Consider the following 13,580-nt stretch of genomic DNA (forward strand, 5'->3'; position numbering starts at 1 on the left):
GCCATAAAATCAGAAATAAATCCAGGTGCCTGATTATCATGATGGTCATAAGAGAGTTAACTGCCAACGGATGTATTGTATTGAACTGAATATCATGTTGACTGCATTCAGACATTCACTGAAACTCGGATGTTCCTGAAATTGTCTGCATGTGGGAACACAAATGTCAGCAAAAGCCACATTTTCTGGAACTTCTGCTTTCTGCGTTCATCACATGTCAAAACTAGCCTCCTAGTTAGCTGTTTTTTGTTGTTGTTGTTGTTGATGTCTGTCTATCTTGGTCCATGCAATTGGTCCATGCAATTATGCTAAGCTATTTAACGAGCTGCTAGCCGTATCTCACATTAAACGGTAACTCGACTCTCAACAAGAAAGCAAAGAGACATTTAAAACTTTAAAATGTCAAACTACTTCTCAAAACCTGCCATTTTAATTCTTATTCGGAAAAAGACTTTGTGCACTATGGATGCACTCCTGCTCACTTTATCTCTAGCTCGCCTACCTTTCGTGTAGCATTAACCTGTAAATATTGTCGAAATGTGTTTCTATCTTGTGATTAATTCCTAATGTTTACATTGGAGAATCAGTTGAATGTGCCCCCATGTGTGTCTCGGCTGATGCGAACAAAATTGGAAAATTGTGGATTAAGCTCTTGTAAATAAGCCATTCATTGTTTTTATTTAACTCGACATTTAAGCACCTTATATATTATTATAGCCCATCCCATGTACATGTACTTCTTAAACTGCCATGGCTAAATGGATCGGGCCGCATCGGATAATATTTGACAATGGTACGTTTTGTGTTTTCCTCATGTGTCAAACACATGTTGTGTATTTTTGATTTGCTGCTTCCTCTTTTTTTTCTCGTTTCCCAGGGTCCAGTCAAACTGCCCTTTTAAAAGAGAAGTCTACAGCTGTTGAATTGTTGTATGTGATGAATCTAATTTAGCCTTACCGGACAGCGAGCTTCAAGGTCAGTGAGAATCGAGCCGCAGTTTATGAGGAACTAACCGTCAACATTTTATACCCATCTGAGGTTTGGTCTTGTCGGACGAGGACAACAACGTCACACTCACATAAAGGCTGTTCCATCCATAATGATCGTTGGAAATAATGATAAATTATGACTAAAAGAACCCACTTTTTTACCACTTAATTGTTGTGAGAAGCACTAGCCCGAGAGACGATACTGAAATACTGTGGTAATGGTATGTTTGCCTTATGCTTGGAGGGATTTTAATGTTTTCTGTCTGACCGACGTAGCTGACGGTAAAGGAGAAGGGATAGTAGTTCGTACTACTGATATATGCACTTTGATCGCCACACTAGCCCATAATGGCGACACGTATGGAATTTTGAAAGCAGTTTGAGTCTCGGTGGGAAATTCATTTTAAATTTAAATGTATGCTTGGAAAATGTTAACAAAACATACCGATTGTTTGTCTCAGAAGTCACGGTTAGTGGCTGACCGAGACCTCACCTGTGCTTTGTCTCCTAGAATAACTTTTAGTGGATCATTTGCTGTGGTGTAACAACATCCTGCACTCTGGGGACAACTCGGCGGTGAGCAGTTATGTTACGCCGTGCTGCTAAACTAGCGTACCTGCCTTTGCACAGTGCTCCTCTTTTAATAAGTATTTGTGACTCCTCCCCCGAGGGTGCATTCAGTGCAGCTGCATCTGTTTCTGCTTGATTTGTTCCCCGATCACGGCCATCATTAAGAGGGAAATCTTCGGTCCGACCAGTTTGCTCCTACTGAAGGATGCTACGAGACAATGTGCTATTGTGTTGGTTGCCAAAAAAAAGAAAGAAAAAAGCACAATTATTGTGTGCACTTTATAATTCCGCTGGTATTATACACGTAGTGGTTTATAAAAGATTATAGACAAACGTTGTTGCTGGTGTTCGTTTGGTTCAACATTTCAATCAAAGACAAACCTCCGTTTGTTTAATACTGCAAAAAGTAGTGCTCGTAGCTGATCAGGAGAACGTTATGCTACAATATCTCTAATTCATGCACTTCCAAACCAAATGATGCAGTATTAATCAGCTGCTCAAACGGCATCGTATTTGTCATTTTGGAGGTCACTGACTGTGAGCTGATAATGCACCTTTTTTTTGATGTATCTAACAAAAATGTGGCAAATGTATTCGTCCAAATCTACCCTTGAAAGCAAAAATCTAAATGTTAATCCTTTGTTCTGGACACATTTGTGAGCCGTACAACACCCAAATCCCCCCAAAAAGAAAAACACTATTCGGTGTTATAAAGATGAAATTGTAAAAGTAAAAGGACATGTCTGCGTGGCATTTAGGCGTCCTGCATTCTAGGCAGGCAGGTTTTATGTCTTTTAATTAGCCAAAGTCTCCTAGCAGCCAAAGGCTTGTATTAGATTAGACAAAGGTGGACCTCCTCTTGATCTTAAACGAGGGGGTTTTGGTGATTAAGTGGGTGCCGAGACAGCAACATACTGACTGTGCGTTTTATACTGCACCCCAAAGAGAGAAGAGAGAACGGCAAGTTGTTTTCAACTAGATTGTGTTCGTGGGATTTGCTTTTTTTGGTCATTTTGGGGGTTTCGCTGCCAGAGCAGAAGTTTGTATCCAAAAGCATTTTTTTTATTCTGGAGCCTTAAAGAGGGAACGACTCTGAATCTCATTACTTAAGTTTCAGAGAAATTGTTCACGTAAAGAATGTGAAAGATTGTTTTTTTTATTTTATTTTATTTTACTGTATCTTACTGTAAATGAATGACGCCCCAAACCTGGAAAAAAAAGGTGTTTGTTAATGAAATTATTATTGGATGGAGTGTAAAAACTAGAGCTTTGAACATTAATCATGTTGTGAATTTGGTATCATATTAAGGTAAAACATGTAGTTTGAGTTGGACATCATTTTTTGTTACTATTAGTTAGAGCTGCAACTAAGGGTTATTTTCATAATCTTCATAATTAGTCTATCGATTATTTTCTCGATTAATCGAGTAATCGCTTGGTCCATAACAATGTTGATCAGTGTTCGTCAAACCTGGAATTGATGATGTTCTCAAATGTCTTGTTTTGTCCCCAAACCAAAATGATTGAGTTTTTAATCATTTCTTTGTTTTATGGAGCAAAAAAACTAGAAAATATTCACATTTAAGAAGCTAAAACAATCAGAAATCTTGTTTTAATAATGAAAAAAGCTTTAAACTGATTATCAAAATAGTTGACTTTAATAATCGAGTAATTGTTTCAGCTCTTCTATTAGTGTTGTTTACACAGTCCTCCAATTTACCTTCAGTAAATAAGGATAAGCGGAGCATACCCTTATTTAGAGAGGGGGTAATAACATTTAACGTCATTTAATTAACCGCTAAAGTAGAAGTGAAGCGCTCTGGTCTTTTTACACCCCATTTAAATAATGTAACCATCTGATTAAGCTTGTGTTAAATTATTTGACCATATATTTTGTCAAAAGTTGACAAAAGAAATTAGAAAAACAAGTGATGTTGCAAGTGAATGATTGGATAACTGCCCCCCCCCCCCTTTTTTAAAGGTAAAGGTAAAGGTGTAACTGTATTATCCACGTACCCGCTGCATCTCCCCCATACATACTCTTACTCATTTTACAGTTGTGTTTAAAGACGTCATAATGTGTACTTTATAATGTAAACACTATGTCTTAGTTAACTCTGGTGTACAAAGGCCATGTGTAAAGCGGTAGTTGTCGAGTTCAGCTGTATTAAAATAAAAAAAACAGTGCAAGGACAATAGTCTCTAGAGGTGCTAATAACATTAGACTGTATTTTCTGTCTTTTAATTGTACTATTGACTAGTGTCTACCATCTGTAACACAGCAGAGCATAATAAACATCATTTCAATATTAAACCGTATATAGATATATTATTGCACATGCAGGCTTGTGTGTGTTTGTGTTTTTGTGTACCTGCGTTTGAACTGAAGCACATACATTATAGACTTTGCTGCCACCTGTTGGAAGATGCACACTGTCCATGTTGATGGTGTTAAACATGTACATTTTATTTCATTTAGTGCAAAAAAAAGTCAGCCAACTTCATATTGTTTACAATTTGACAAACAGAGTCAATCGATGAAATACATATAAAAATGTTTTTGATTTTTTTTAAAAAACAAACCAAAACTGTCATTAGTCCAGACTCACAAGTGGTTGTACAATCAAAAATAACACATGTGCTTATGTAGGACGTGACTGTGACTGCATTTGTCCTCGAACTGTGGACAGTGGTTTTACATCTTGGTGAGACGCAGGGTGTTGAGGCGGACCCCCAGAATCGTGGCCCCTGAAGCGTACTGGATGTCTCTGAGGATCCCGTCCCACTTCTGCTCGGTCTCGTTATACCTGACATAAAGGTGGACAGGAAATTATTTGGACATTTAATTTACAGTCTTACTGTGCAGTTCATCACCATTTCCTGTCAATTCAAACATGATCTGGGACATTTCTTTGTCCTGTTACAAAACAGTTATATATTTTAACAATATTTTTTTATTTTCAAAGCTATTTTCTGGAAACAAATTCAACACATCTGCATAAAAATGACATTCTCTGCCTGTTGTTTGTTGACCACAGGGATAATAACCTTCTAAACTGTGGATTTCTTTCTTAAGTGAGATTGAAAACATGCGTCCGTTGCTTTAGTTCACAGTTATGATGTGATTTTTGTCATCTGTGGAGAGAAGATCAGTTAGAAAGATTTGTTAATAATACAAGTTACAGAAGAATATTTGGTTGCAGGGGGAAAAATGCATCCTCTGTGGTGCTCAAACACTGACCGATTAAGAGGGAAAGCACAATTTTCTATGGAGAGTGTTTATTTGTCTGCTTGGATTTATTAATGCTGAATGAGAAAACACAGAAAAGGAGAACAAATAAAGAAACATTGCTTAAAAAAGAGCAGGAAGAAATATATATTTATGAATTCCTACTAAAGTAAACATAAAAAAACTCCCCATTTCCACGATATTTACAATATGACTCTCCACTCAGTGCCTAAATAAATCAATAAACTGTTAAACAGTTGAACAATCAATAAATAAATCAGCAACATAATCTCTTTAAATGCTCCATCCATCCATTATTTGTAAAGTGCTCTCTAGTAGTGCTTTCATTGCTTTATACATCATTTCTGCACCAGATCACAACATTTCAGTGTGTGTGTGACTTTAAAAGCAGCATGTTAGTGCGCTCCCTAAACCACACATTTATAAAGTCCTAATAAGATAATAAGTTCATTTGTGGCACTTTCCTGGATTTTAGGGGCTCTGTTAAGTTGTTTGAGCTGCCTTAAAAAAGGTGACTTAACAATGAAATAGTAACATAGCTGGATTTGTGTTGAACATGCACTTTCACCAGAGAGGAGCTGGTGATTTTCTGGTTCAGATAAAATCTCCCTCAAAACCACTTTTTAAAGATGGCAAACTACTGTGACCCAAAATCCCAATATAAGATGTGGCAAGAGCATGTTTTTGCATAACATAGCAACTCATTTACAACCATATATCTAACATGTAATATCATTTTAAATTGGTAAACAAATTATTTCCAAGAGATGTTTGGTAACTGAATTACAACGTGATTGCATGTATAAATCTTAACCCTTAGGCTTCATAATGAACATTTGTGCCCAAATGTTCCCTCTTTAACTGGCCATCATTTAGTCTGTGTGACGTCCATGTCGACTTAAAAGCGTAGTATATTAAAGTGAAGCCTGAGGGTTAACCGAAAGGTTGGGCAATCTCCTGCGACCCGACGCAGTCTTCAGAATCACTCGCTCTAAAATACCCCCTTTTATGTGATGTACATCAGTGCACTGAGTGCATTATTGTCTGTACTGAAAGAGTTGTGTGTGACTTGTGACCCACCTCCAGACGTCGTTCATCTCTTTGGGAACAAAGTCACTTTCGCTGTCCTCCACAGGAAACATGGCAAAACCTCCCAAAGCGTAGAGACGACCGGCTAAAGACACCAGGTTCAGAGAGCTGCGCTCCTGAGGAAACACTGTGAAGTCTGACCACCTGAAAAACACATATGTAGAGGTATTGTACACAGAGTCCGGTAGATCAGGAGAGATACTTTGCTTTATTTATCCAATATGATGTTCCTGCACTACAGGAAGTAGAAACTTAATTCAGAATGACAACATCCACTGTGATTGGTGGACTCACTTGTTGGTAGCGATATCGTACACCTCCACAGAGTCTGTCAGGCCATCGTCGGTGACTCCTGCTGCCACGTATATTTTGTTATTATGAACGGTGGCTCCAAACAAAGAGCGTGCGGTCTTCATGGGTGGAAGCTCCTTCCACTCAAATCTCTTGGCATCATATGCACACATCTTCAATAGACAGCTCCTGTTCATAAGGGAGACACCTCAGGTTCACCTTCCTTAATACCTTAATACTCTGGATGAATATTAAATGTTTTTCATCACGCTCTATGCTTACTTGTTGTCCCCCTTTCCTCCAATCACGTAGACAATACCATTGAGGGATATTGTTGCATGTCCATAGACCGGATAAGGAATTGGTTCCGATTCACCCCATTTAAAAGATCTGTAAAATGGAATTCATTCAGGATACAGTCCCAACAACAACAGTGTATTTGTTCACGCTAAGGTTTGAAGTCAGTCCTGCACTTACTCTCGGTCATAGACCAGAACTGAGTCCAGTGTGTGCTCCTGATCCTTCAGCTCCTTCCCTCCCAGCACAAAGATGCAGTTCTCTGCCTCTGCCAGCCCAAACAGGAAGCGGGGAGACGGGACAGGAGGCATCCCCAGCCAATCGGCAGTGACCGGGTCATACTGAGGAGGCACAGCAGTCAGACATTTTATGTGTGTATTTAAACAAACATCCATGCACTTTTCTTAAACTAGATACGAAACTAGAACTAGCTACGCACTTCCGCAATTTAAGTGTGATGTTTGTTGTTCCTCCAAATACAGTTTAATCTACAGTTTTGTTTTCTAGTTTAATTAAAAACACCTTTGGGGTTTGAACACATTCTTTTGTTTACTACTGTAAATCTGTTTCTGTCAAACTTAGAGCTTCTCGTACCTGCAGGAAGTAGGAGCACAGTGGATCCTCCTTGTTCTGCTCATCAAAGAATAATCCTCCTGCCACAAAGATCTGGTTCTCCTTGGTGACCAGGCTGATGTGGTTCTTGGGGACCTGGTTGGAAAGTGATGCTACAAAGCAGTCGTTCTCTGACGGGTCGTAGGCCACGGCCCCTGTGTCGTTCACCATCAGTATTAAATCCCTGGCGAACATGCCAAATCTCAGGTTATCGTTCAGTATGCTCGGTAGAAGACCTTCTTCCTCCTCCTCGTTAACCTCTGCCTCGCCATCTTTGTCTGCTCCACCACTTTCCTTCTTGCTTTTTTTAACCTCAGGCATTTTCCCAGCCTGAGCATCTTTAACCAGCTGGAGTTTCTCCTGTAACTCGGGGTTTGAGGAGATCAGTTTGTGTTTCTCCACCTTTTCTTTCAGGTAATTCTCAGTGACCAGACGCAAACGAACGCAGTCCAGCAAACCTGGCAGCTCCTTCTCTCTGTTCTCTGTGTCCTGGGACACCCAGTTCATCAGAGCTTCGAACACGACCTCTTCTTTCTCTACATTCAGGTTGTCATTTGTTAAAATGGCCGCCAGCTCACTGGGGAGCAGGTTGAGGAAGTCCTCGTCTCTGGAGATGAGCTGGAATCGTTCACAGGCAAAGTTTCTGGCAGAGACAGCCAACCTGGGACAGTCCAGCATCAGGCCAAGTCTGAAGACAGCCAGACAGTTACTAAGGCTCAGGCGCTTTTGAAGGAAAGAGACACATACAGTGAAAATTGACGGGATCTGGTACATATTAGCCACTGCAAAGATGTCCTGGACGTTTTGCTCTGTGACATTGATTTTGGAGGTGTACAGGTACTTGAGGATCAGCCCCATGACCCCCGGCTCCACATCCTCCAGGACAATCTCTCTCTTCTTGCTTTCATCGAGGTCTGACAGAAAGATAGCACGGAAGTACGCGCTGCAGGCGCACAGGACCAGCCGGTGGCAGGGGAACTCCTTGTCTTTGATCTTCAGCACACAGTCAACCAGCTTGTCATTCTCCAGTAGGTCATACAGGCCGTCCTGAAGCAGCGTCTGCTGGTAGATCCTGGGCTCGTCTATGGAATTCGTAGGCAAAGCCATAATTACTGGCAGGCAAGTGTGGAGAGCCTTTTAGGGGCTGCAAACCAACAAAAAAGTGGATCTTCCTTCTAGCAGTAGTTCTGGTTTCTAGCCTGGAAAGAGGATTTAGAGTCACAGTCAGTCTGCTATTATCTGACACTGGCTCAACCCGAGGGCAGCCCATTCCCTCAGCTGTCCAGACCCTTCAACTGAGCTCCAACTGCTGGGTTATTTATAGACCGAGTGCTCTGTGTAAAGCTATGGGCTTCTCTCTGGGACATGAAATGCAATATCCATGATTCAGTCTCCCTGTCCCACCTCCAACCCCACACCTCCCCACTCCCCAGTACGACCCACCCACGCTCAGACAGCTGACACATGCTTGGAAGTGGAGGGTGACGTGAGTGGTGTCCAGCTGGCTGCAATATGCAATGTCACCACCAGATAGCATTAAAGGCCTCGCACCACACCATTCATTTCCTCTGGAGCATTAAGTTGTTCATTGAAAAAAGACTACTAAAAATAAAACAATCATTATTATTAGATTCAAGGGGTTTTTATTGTTTTTCTCCCAAAATAACAAAGTACAGTAAAGAGAGGATTAAGAAAACAGTTTAATGTATCATTATTATATTTTATATCATCCTCTGATTTATTCCTCTGATGTGGATTCTTTTTATATTTGTGGTAACATTAATAGCCGAGTTGCAGATTTAAGAGACTATGCTAATAAGGACGATATTCCACCAAAAGTAATTTTGGACAAAGGAGTTAATAACCATGGGAAGTCCTTTTTTAAAGATTCTTAATGTTGCATGCATCATGGTCCAAAAAAATTATAAATATACCTCATGTTAAAAGGCATTTCATCTGAAATGTCCCATAAAGCTCTTCTTGAGGTCCTGGACAATTTAGTAAAATGACAAAATACACACAATAATGTTTATCATTGTTATGATTACCTTTGTGATCACATGTATCCCACATGTTAAGAAATATTATAAAATTAAGCAACCTTATTGGAATGACCAATTAAATAAACATAAACATGAATGAAATCATGGAGGTAAAGGAGGGAAATGTGAATATTTTGTGGATAGAGCATATAAAAAGGGAGACTGATTGAGTGACTGGTGTCTGAGGTGCAGGAAATTGGAATTATGGGTTTTAGTGTATGTCCGCCAGTATGCCGTCCAGCTGTTCCATCATGGTTGATTCCAGATCCCGTTGTTGACCTAAAGCTTTTAACTGAAAGTAAATCAAGACTGTCAGAGAGTATAGTAAAGGAGGTAAAAGTTTGGTTGCAACTAAATTGGGGAGACCACCTACAAATTTATACAGATGGGTCAAAGGATTATGAGAGTGGAAAAGTGGCAGTTGTTATCAGCATTCCTGAAATCAGATACAAAAAAGGTTTAGAATTTCAGATATTTCTGACATATGTCAGTCTTCACATTAGAAATGGTGACAGTTCTATGGGTGTTAAGATGGGTTGAGGACAATAAACGAGGAAATTCAATCATCTGCAGTGACTCAGCAGCAGCTTTAACTACAATAAAAGAAGCTCAATCCAAGTTCAGACCTGATTTCGTAGTAGACATTTTACAGACCTTGTTCAGAATACACAATGAAGGGTATGAGGTGGGGTTTATTTGGGTTCTGGCGCATACGGGTGTGGAAGGGAATGAGGAGGCAGATGAGACGGCGAAGAAGGCGGTAAAGGAGGAAAGAGTGCAAATGAATTTCAATATGGGGCACAAGAGTATTCAGAAAGAATAAACAGGTCTCTAAAAGAGAAGTGGCAAAAATCCTGGGAGAAGGAAAGGACGGGAAGGGCATACTTTTCAATGCAGGAAACAGTAAATAAAGACAAGTACACTTTTAGGTATAGTAGAAAAGACTCAGTAGTTATCTCAAGATTGAGGCTTGGACACTGTGGGCGGAGGAGTGGGCTGGCTCTGATTGGTAAGCATCCTGATGGCAAATGTGAGTGTGGAGACAGCGAGACAGTAAAACATCTTCTTCTCCAGTGCAAACTATACTCCAGTCAAAGAAGGAATCTCTTCAGGAAACTTGGAGCAGAAGGGAAAACTGTTTTCAGTATGAGCACGCTTTTAAATCTGGATTCTTGGGTTAAAACAAAAACATCGGTGGATTATCTTCACAAAACAAGATTGTACAAAAGGATTTCATGTAGGTCTCAATAACAACCAGTAGGGGCAGCAATACGCCATAGCTGCGTCTAGCCTGCCAAACTTAAGAAGAAGAAGAAGAAGAAGATTGACTGGTGACGTACAACATACTTGATCGTCTTTACGCAGGTGTTATCAATCAGCTGATGACGCAGCTTCCTCCTCTGCTCTGAGTGCTCTCTCTTCCTCCAGTCCACGTCCGTTCAGTGCCGTTACCCTGTCAGGTTTAGCACCAATGTTTCTAAGAGAAACCGCATAAACGAGCCGCAGAACGAAAAAAGACGCGAAAAGGACAGAAACTGTTTAAAAATAGAAAACAAAACTACCCGCGTGACGTCAGACGCCGAAAAGTGGCCACGTGCAGCTTGCTCGTATATAAAATGCGGCAAGGTGATTCAAGATGATTGGTTTGACCTGGTCCAGATTGAGGACTCCTCCAGAATGGTAAGTAACTTTTGTCAAGTTATCTTAACTGTGAATCTGTTGGCTGATAAAATCCCTAATAAAACAATTAGAACTAGTACCGCAAGCGGTAATTGACGGGTTCGAGCTTGATGCATCGCGAGTCGCCGTGCGTCCACGTCGCTACGCGAGTCACATTTGACTATTTCAAAGATGTCATCTCCCTACCTTTGTTCTGAAGGCGTCAATATCTGCCACCAACGCCTACAACACACAATCTTAACCCCTCCCCATTGGCACCCTTCACCTAACCTTGTTCGTCCTGACGGTCTTGGGATCCCAATGGTTCTATGAAGAGACCCCAGAGGATTTTCATAGAAAAAACTAAAGTGAAATAAAACATGAGTATATTTGTCATAAAAATGGGAAACAAGATATGTAGTATAATCATAGTTAGAAGGATCAAATATCGATACAAATTTCTAATATCATAAAAAATACATTAAAGTGTGTCATTGTTGGTGTGCTGGTTCAGTCTGTTGCTGAATGAGCTGATTGAGGATGATGTGTTCAGAGAGTTTCTGAATCATTAGCATCACAGTCAATGCTTTATATACAAAGCTGTGTTTTTCACACATTATTCAAGCACATCAGCTTTGCCATTGTTCCCTTTACCTGTGAGCCGCCCTGCACATCAGGTTGGTTTGTTATTCATATGAACAGCAGATGCTCACATGCTCCTGTTACAGGTTGTAATGCAGTGTTGTGACTGAACACAAGTTTCAATGTGTGTAACATTGTTTTAAAACAACATTACTGAGCTTGCTAATAATAATGTAGCCATAATGTTTCGAAACGCACAGTGGACTATTAAATACAGTGTCCAGCATGAAAAAAACCCAACTTTTTGTGGGCCAATCAGAATCAGAACACTTTATTTTCCTTGGGTGAATTTTTTTGTCGTCTAAATGCTCCATGCAAAGAAAAATAGTTATACAGCAGTGGAAACAAGTCATAAGATAAGGATATAAATAAACAGGTAAATAGGCAATGAGATGGAATGAAATAAAATATTAAATAAAATAATACAATAATCAAGTAGACAATCTGGAAATGGAAACAATATACAAATATTAAGCAATGAAGTGAGAATGAGTATAGTTTGTTTTGTTTTATAGATAACCATAGGAGTCTGATCATCAAGTAGTTGCTGGTTTTGTTTTGGCCGGTCACAAATGAAAACCATGCTAAAGTAAAGGAATTGGAAAATGATTTTCTTATTTTCACATTTGGAGGAAAAAAAGTCATGACAATAAATGCTACAGACTGGAAATGACTTACACTTGTGTTCAATTCTTATAACCAGTTTTTGATTGGTGCATTTTAAACCACGCCTCTTTTCCCCTAACTTGTCTGTGATTGGTCTATTACCACGTCTGTCTGGTAAAACTCAGCTCTGTTAGGACAGTGCCCTTCAGTTGTGTAGTTTTTACACAGCACATGGTTCTACTTGGCCTTGGCTTTCAGTGGACTGCACTTCAGCGAATTTCATCTTTTTCAAAGTCTCTTCAACGGTTAAAAGGTCTTTCATCTTTGTGTGTACTGGACTTCATCAGCAGAACCAGCGGATAATTTTAGGTAAGTGCTGTTGGCATATCAGTTCACATAGCTCTTTGTTTACATGGCCAGAGAGAACGATGCCAATGAACAGATTAATTTAAAAGAATGTAATCACTGTTTTTGCTTTCTGGTGACCTTGTCTTTGTTTGCATCTAGCATGGCTGTACAAATTGTTAACATGTTAGATGCAGTTTGTCTTTATACACGGTTCAAAGCAGACGGGAGTAATTTCAATAAGTCTCATTATTTGTATCATAAATACAGTTTGTGGGATGTGTGTTTTTGTCGGTTTTTGTTTCAGTTTTTATGTTTGAACAATATTTTTGCCGTGTCGCATGGATGTATTTTATGCTCTGCATAGAGCATAGTCCTTGGGCAGGGGCAGTGATGTTACCCATCATGCCCAAGTTTCATTTGAGTCCACCACAGTCACACACCAAAAGAACTAGTTATTCCATTCCACAGCTGTAGACTTTTCTATAGCCCACGAGCGAGGATCTCGTGGGTGACAATCTGTTTTTAAGGCGTAGCATTACGTCTGAAACTTATTTTGACAATCGGTGGTCATGTAATCATGATGTCACATGCATTTTTTTCCGGGTTAGTTGTCCTGGAAACATGAAGTTCTGCCAGTGCTGTGGTGTTTGTGGATCAGGGTGAAAACAACGACCAGAAATCAAAACAACATATTACTGTATACCACCAGTATGTGTGAAAACACTCACTCTGGCTGTAACTGTTGTTTAGTAAGTTTATTAAAAATAGTATATTATGGCTGTAAATTAGTAAGTACAGTTGGTACAGTAAACCAGCAGATTCATGATCATATTATTAGGAACAATAAGAACGTGTACAAGGTGAAACAGTGTGGGACTGTGGTTGTTTGATTGTTTGTGTGAGAATTTCGCAAAACTGTACTGACTGTGTTTGGGGGGGGTGTCAGGTAAGTGTTGGGAATTGCCTCAAAAGTAGACAAAGCTTGTCTACTTTTAAATGGTGTGTGTAGAGATAGGTTCCGCTTGTTGAACTGAATGAGGATGATGTGTTCAGGGAGTTACCAAATTATTAGCATCACAGTCAATGCTTCATAGACAAAGCTGCGTCATTCGCACATTATTAAAGCACATCAGCTTTGTCATTGTTCCCTTTACCTTGACCAATTATGCTTAAGGCCCTTAACAG

General features: G+C 39.8%; 1 protein-coding gene across 1 annotated transcript; it reads right to left on the bottom strand.

Moving 5' to 3' along the window:
* Window positions 1-4,005: 4,005 nt before the first annotated feature.
* On the bottom strand, window positions 4,006-8,405 carry klhl40b (kelch-like family member 40b). Its single transcript, XM_058640369.1, has 6 exons — window positions 7,081-8,405; window positions 6,667-6,827; window positions 6,472-6,579; window positions 6,193-6,378; window positions 5,890-6,042; window positions 4,006-4,366 (listed from the first exon to the last, which is right to left on the bottom strand). The coding sequence occupies exons 1-6, from the start codon at window positions 8,203-8,205 to the stop codon at window positions 4,255-4,257; spliced, it is 1,845 nt and encodes a 614-aa protein (XP_058496352.1). The 5' UTR covers window positions 8,206-8,405; the 3' UTR covers window positions 4,006-4,254.
* Window positions 8,406-13,580: the final 5,175 nt, after the last annotated feature.

Source organism: Solea solea, chromosome 1 (genome assembly GCF_958295425.1).
Source record: "Solea solea chromosome 1, fSolSol10.1, whole genome shotgun sequence".
In the NCBI taxonomy this organism is placed as follows: domain Eukaryota; kingdom Metazoa; phylum Chordata; class Actinopteri; order Pleuronectiformes; family Soleidae; genus Solea; species Solea solea.

Coding starts and splice junctions, on each gene's coding strand:
- klhl40b (XM_058640369.1), bottom strand. CDS start 8,205: ATGGCTTTGCCTACGAATTCCATAGACGAGCCCAGGATCTACCAGCAG. Junction 6,580..6,666: donor GTTCTGGTCTATGACCGAGA/GTAAGTGCAGGA, acceptor TCCATTTTACAG/ATCTTTTAAATGGGGTGAAT. Junction 6,043..6,192: donor TACGATATCGCTACCAACAA/GTGAGTCCACCA, acceptor TGTGTTTTTCAG/GTGGTCAGACTTCACAGTGT.